Source organism: Penaeus vannamei, chromosome 17, assembly GCF_042767895.1.
Source record: "Penaeus vannamei isolate JL-2024 chromosome 17, ASM4276789v1, whole genome shotgun sequence".
In the NCBI taxonomy this organism is placed as follows: domain Eukaryota; kingdom Metazoa; phylum Arthropoda; class Malacostraca; order Decapoda; family Penaeidae; genus Penaeus; species Penaeus vannamei.
Window position 1 is genome coordinate 15090725 of NC_091565.1, and position 6035 is coordinate 15096759.

Sequence of the window (6035 nt, forward strand, 5' to 3'; positions counted from 1 at the left end):
TTCTCCAACATAGGCAAATCCAGTCCCATTCTCCAACATGCGCAAATCCAGTCCCATTCTCCAACATGTGCAAATCCAGCCCCATTCTCCAACATAGGGAAATCCAGCCTCATTCTCCAATACACGCAAATCCAGTCCCATTCTCCAACATAGGCAAATCCAGCCCCATTCTCCAACATAGGCAAATCCAGCCCCATTCTCCAACACAGGCAAATCCAGTCCCATTCTCCAACATAGGCAAATCCAGCCCCATTCTGCAACATGCGCAAATCCAGCCCCATTCTCCAACACGCGCAAATCCAGCCCCATTCTCCAACATAGGGAAATCCAGCCCCATTCTCCAATACACGCAAATCCAGCCCCATTCTCCAACATAGGGAAATCCAGCCCCATTCTCCAACACACACAAATCCAGCCCCATTCTCCAACATAGACAAATCCAGCCCCATTCTCCAACACATGCAAATCCAGTCTCATTCTCCAACACAGGCAAATCCAGCCCCATTCTCCAACATAGGCAAATCCAGTCTCATTCTCCAACACACGCAAATCCAGCCCCATTCTCCAACATAGGCAAATCCAGTCCCATTCTCCAACATAGGCAAATCCAGTCCCATTCTCCAACACAGGCAAATCCAGCCCCATTCTCCAACATAGCCAAATCCAGTCCCATTCTCCAACACAGGAAAATCCAGTCTCATTCTCCAACACAGGCAAATCCAGTCTCATTCTCCAACACACGCAAATCCAGTCCCATTCTCCAACATAGGCAAATCCAGCCCCATTCTCCAACACATGCAAATCCAGTCCCATTCTCCAACACATGCAAATCCAGTCCCATTCTCCAACACAGGCAAATCCAGTCCCATTCTCCAACACATGCAAATCCAGTCCCATTCTCCAACACATGCAAATCCAGTCCCATTCTCCAACATACGCACATCCAGTCCCATTCTCCAACACATGCAAATCCAGTCCCATTCTCCAACACATGCAAATCCAGTCCCATTCTCCAACATAGGCAAATCCAGTCCCATTCTCCAACACATGCAAATCCAGTCCCATTCTCCAACACATACAAATCCAGTCCCATTCTCCAACACATGCAAATCCAGTCCCATTCTCCAACACATGCAAATCCAGTCCCATTCTCCAACATAGGCAAATCCAGTCCCATTCTCCAACACAGGCAAATCCAGTCCCATTCTCCAACACATGCAAATCCAGTCCCATTCTCCAACACAGGCAAATCCAATCTCATTCTCCAACACATGCAAATCCAGTCCCATTCTCCAACATACGCACATCCAGTCCCATTCTCCAACACATGCAAATCCAGTCCCATTCTCCAACACATGCAAATCCAGTCCCATTCTCCAACACAGGCAAATCCAGTCCCATTCTCCAACACAGGCAAATCCAGTCCCATTCTCCAACACAGGCAAATCCAGTCCCATTCTCCAACACAGGCAAATCCAGTCCCATTCTCCAACACATGCAAATCCAGTCCCATTCTCCAACACAGGCAAATCCAGCCTCATTCTCCAACACATGCAAATCCAGTCCCATTCTCCAACACAGGCAAATCCAGCCCCATTCTCCAACATAGGCAAATCCAGTCCCATTCTCCAACATAGGCAAATCCAGTCCCATTCTCCAACACAGGCAAATCCAGTCCCATTCTCCAACATAGGCAAATCCAGTCCCATTCTCCAACACAGGCAAATCCAGTCCCATTCTCCAACATAGGCAAATCCAGTCCCATTCTCCAACATAGGCAAATCCAGTCCCATTCTCCAACACAGGCAAATCCAGTCCCATTCTCCAACATAGGCAAATCCAGCCCCATTCTCCAACACAGGCAAATCCAGCCCCATTCTCCAACACATGCAAATCCAGCCTCATTCTCCAACACAGGCAAATCCAGTCCCATTCTCCAACACATGCAAATCCAGTCCCATTCTCCAACATAGGCAAATCCAGCCCCATTCTCCAACACAGGCAAATCCAGCCCCATTCTCCAACACATGCAAATCCAGTCACATTCGCCAACATAGGCAAATCCAGCCCCATTCTCCAACATAGGCAAATCCAGTCCCATTCTCCAACATAGGCATATCCAGCCCCATTCTCCAACACAGGCAAATCCAGCCCCATTCTCCAACATAGGCAAATCCAGTCCCATTCTCCAACATAGGCAAATCCAGTCCCATTCTCCAACATAGGCAAATCCAGCCCCGTTCTCCAACATAGGCAAATCCAGTCCCATTCTCCAACACAGGCAAATCCAGCCCCACTCTCCAACATAGGCAAATCCAGCCCCATTCTCCAACACATGCAAATCCAGCCTCATTCTCCAACATAGGCAAATCCAGCCCCATTCTCCAACACATGCAAATCCAGCCCCATTCTCCAACACAGGCAAATCCAGCCCTCACTCTCCAACATGTGCAAATCCAGCCCCATTCTCCAACATAGGCAAATCCAGCCCCATTCTCCAACATAGGCAAATCCAGTCCCATTCTCCAACACATGCAAATCCAGTCTCATTCTCCAACACAGGCAAATCCAGCCCCATTCTCCAACATAGGCATATCCAGCCCCATTCTCCAACATAGGCAAATCCAGTCCCATTCTCCAACACATGCAAATCCAGTCCCATTCTCCAACATAGGCAAATCCAGTCCCATTCTCCAACATAGGCAAATCCAGTCTCATTCTCCAACATAGGCAAATCCAGCCCCATTCTCCAACATAGGCAAATCCAGCCCCATTCTCCAACATAGGCAAATCCAGCCCCATTCTCCAACACACACAAATCCAGTCCCATTCTCCAACATAGGCAAATCCAGTCCCATTCTCCAACACAGGCAAATCCAATCCCATTCTCCAACACACACAAATCCAGTCCCATTCTCCAACATAGGCAAATCCAGTCCCATTCTCCAACACAGGCAAATCCAGTCCCATTCTCCAACATAGGCAAATCCAGCCCCATTCTCCAACATAGGCAAATCCAGTCCCATTCTCCAACATAGGCAAATCCAGTCTCATTCTCCAACACACACAAATCCAGTCCCATTCTCCAACATAGGCAAATCCAGTCCCATTCTCCAACACAGGCAAATCCAGTCCCATTCTCCAACACACGCAAATCCAGCCCCATTCTCCAACACACGCAAATCCAGCCCCATTCTCTAACACAGGCAAATCCAGCCCCATTCTCCAACATAGGCAAATCCAGCCCCATTCTCCAACATAGGCAAATCCAGCCCCATTCTCCAACACAGGCAAATCCAGCCCCATTCTCCAACATAGGCAAATCCAGTCTCACCCTTCCAACAACCTCCAACAATCGCCAGCCCAACCTAACTCCATCCCCCAACCTCACCCTCCAACACACTCAACCTCACTCTTACCCCAACATCCCACCCGTAGTTCCCCCCTCCCTCCTCCTCCTACCCATCCCCCCGCCCAAGACACACAACGCTAAACGCCATCACCCCCCTTCCCCCCTCCCCCTCCACCACCTCCCCCATCAACGCCCGTACCTTCTCCAAGGAGGTCTTCCTTCTCCTCCTCTCTTCCTTCTTCTTCCTCGTCCTCCTCCTCTGTTGTATCCTCTTTCTTCTCTTATTCGTCTCTTCTTCTTCGTCGTCGTTCCATCCTCCTTCTTTTATTGTTCCTCTCCTTCTCCTCTTCTTCGTCGTCTCCCCTCCTCCATTTCATCCTCTTCTTTTCTTCTTCCTCCTCCCTCCTTCTCCTCTCCAAGGACCTCTTTCTCCTCCTCCTCCTCCTCTTTTTCTTTGTCCTCCTCTTGGACCTCCTCCTCTTCTTCTTCTTCGTCCTCCTCCTCCTCTATTTCCTCCTCCTTCTTTTCCTCTTTCTCTTCCTCTTCGTCTTCTACATCATCGTGTTCTGTCCTTCTCTTATCTCCTTTCCTTCCTTTTTTCCTCCCTTTTCTGTTGCCCCTTTATCTCTTCTTCTTCTCCTTTTCTTCTTTTTCCTCCTTCTCCTTTTCTTCTTTTCCTCCTCTTCGTCGCTGATTTCTTCCTCTTTCTTCTCTGCTTCATCTTCCTCGTCCTTCCACTTCTTCTCCGTTTCCTTTTCTTCGTCCTTCCCTTCTTCCTCCTCCACCTGCTCCTCCTTCTTCTTCTCTGCTTCCTTATCCTCATCTTCGTACTCCACCTACTCGTTCTCCTCTTCCTATTCATCCACCTCTATCTCCACCACCGTCTTCCTCCAAGTCCCTCCACCTTCACCTTTCTCCGTAATAGGGGTCGGCGTCTTCCACCTCTTCTTCCTCATCCACTTCCTCCTTTTCCACCTCTTCTTCCTTCTTCATCTCTTCCATTTCTTCCTCCTCCTCCTCCTGCACCTCCCTCATAGCGAATCTCCTCCACTTCCTCAGTCTTTCCCCGAAACGGAGGTCCTTCTCCTCCACCACTTCCTTTATCACCACCACTATCCCATCTACCACCACCTCCTTCTCCTCCACCACCACCTCCTCCTCCTCCTCCACCACCACCTCCTCCTCCTCACTCCCACCACCACCTCCCCCTCCTCCTCTCCACCTCCTCCTCCTCCCTCCTCCACCACCACCACCTCCCCCTCCTCCTCCTCCATCTCCACCTTTCCCTGTAATGGGAGGTCGGCCTCTTCTCCTTTTCTTCTTCATTATCCTCCACCGCCAGTACCATCCACCTCCTCCTCCTCTACTACCACCACAACCCCTCCCCCTCCTCCTTCACCAGCACCACCTCCCTCCCCTCCTCCACCAGCACCACCTCCCCCTCCTCCACCACCACCTCCTGCTCCACCACCACCTCCTTCTCTTTCTCCTCCACTGCCCCAGCACCAATACCACCCTCTCCTCCTCCTCTCCACCACCCATCCTCCTCCCTCCTCACCACCACCACCACCTCCTCCACCACACCTCCTCCTTCTCCTCCTCCACCACCACCACCTCCCCCTGCTCCTCCTCCCTCCACCACCACACTCCTCCTCCCACCACCACCACCTCCCCTCTTCCTCCTCCTCCTCCCACCCACCACCACCTCCCTCCTCCTCCACCACCTCCTCCTCCTCCACCACCTCCTACTCCTCCACCACCTCCTCCCTCCACCACCACCACCACCACCACCCCCTCCTCCTACTCCTCCTCCTCCACCATACCACCACCACCACCACATATCCTCCTCCTCCTCCTCCTCCTCCTCCTCCTTATATCACCAGCACCACCTCCCCTCACCACCACCCCATCCTCCACCATACCGCCCTCCTCCTTCTCCTCCACCTCCTGCTCACTGCCGCATACTTTATCTTTCCACTTCTGCCACCGCACTATCCCCTCCTCCTCCTAATCGACCTGCAACCACCACTTGCTACCATCCTCCTCTGCTGCCACCCACACCACCATCTTCACTCCACCCACAACATCCTCCTTCTCCTCGCACCGCAGCACCACCACCACTACCTCCATCTTCCACCACCTCCTCCTCCATCGCACCACCACCATTAATAAATCCCCATCCACCACCACTGTTTTAATATTTCACCTCCCCCTCATCACCACCACCGTCCCCCTCCACCTTGCTGCGCACCACCACCTCCCCCTCATCATTAATAATATCGCCGCCGTCGCATCCACATCATCTTTTATCATCATCACCGCGCGCATCTCATTATAAATAATGTCATAACAACAACATCATCATCGCAGCGCAATAGTACAATAATAAATAACGCGCATGTCACCACCACCACCACCATCCTCACCACCGCCACCACCACATAATACCCCCTCAACGCTCCTCCTCATCCAACGTGCACACGAACACCACCTCCTCCCCTCCTCCTCTTTATCCACCACCTCACCTCCTCCTCCTCGCGGCGCGCCCTCCACCACCCACCTCCTCCTTCTCTCCTCCCTCCTCTACCACCACCTCCTCCTCCTCCTCCTCCACCACGCACCTCTTTCTCCACCACACCTCCTCCTCACCGCTTCTCACTCCACCGTCACCACCACCACTACC

General features: G+C 51.9%; 1 protein-coding gene across 1 annotated transcript in view; it reads left to right on the forward strand.

The window, feature by feature from the left end:
• Positions 1–879: 879 nt before the first annotated feature.
• Positions 880–6035, forward strand: part of LOC138864623 (putative proline-rich protein 21) — a 22096-nt gene continuing 16940 nt past the window's right edge. The window contains exons 1-7 of the mRNA XM_070132452.1: positions 880–993; positions 1190–1357; positions 1470–1609; positions 1834–2057; positions 2282–2421; positions 2479–2562; positions 3123–3318. Of these exons, the coding sequence (XP_069988553.1) occupies positions 880–993; positions 1190–1357; positions 1470–1609; positions 1834–2057; positions 2282–2421; positions 2479–2562; positions 3123–3318 (1066 nt within the window). The remainder of the gene's footprint in view (positions 994–1189; positions 1358–1469; positions 1610–1833; positions 2058–2281; positions 2422–2478; positions 2563–3122; positions 3319–6035) is intronic.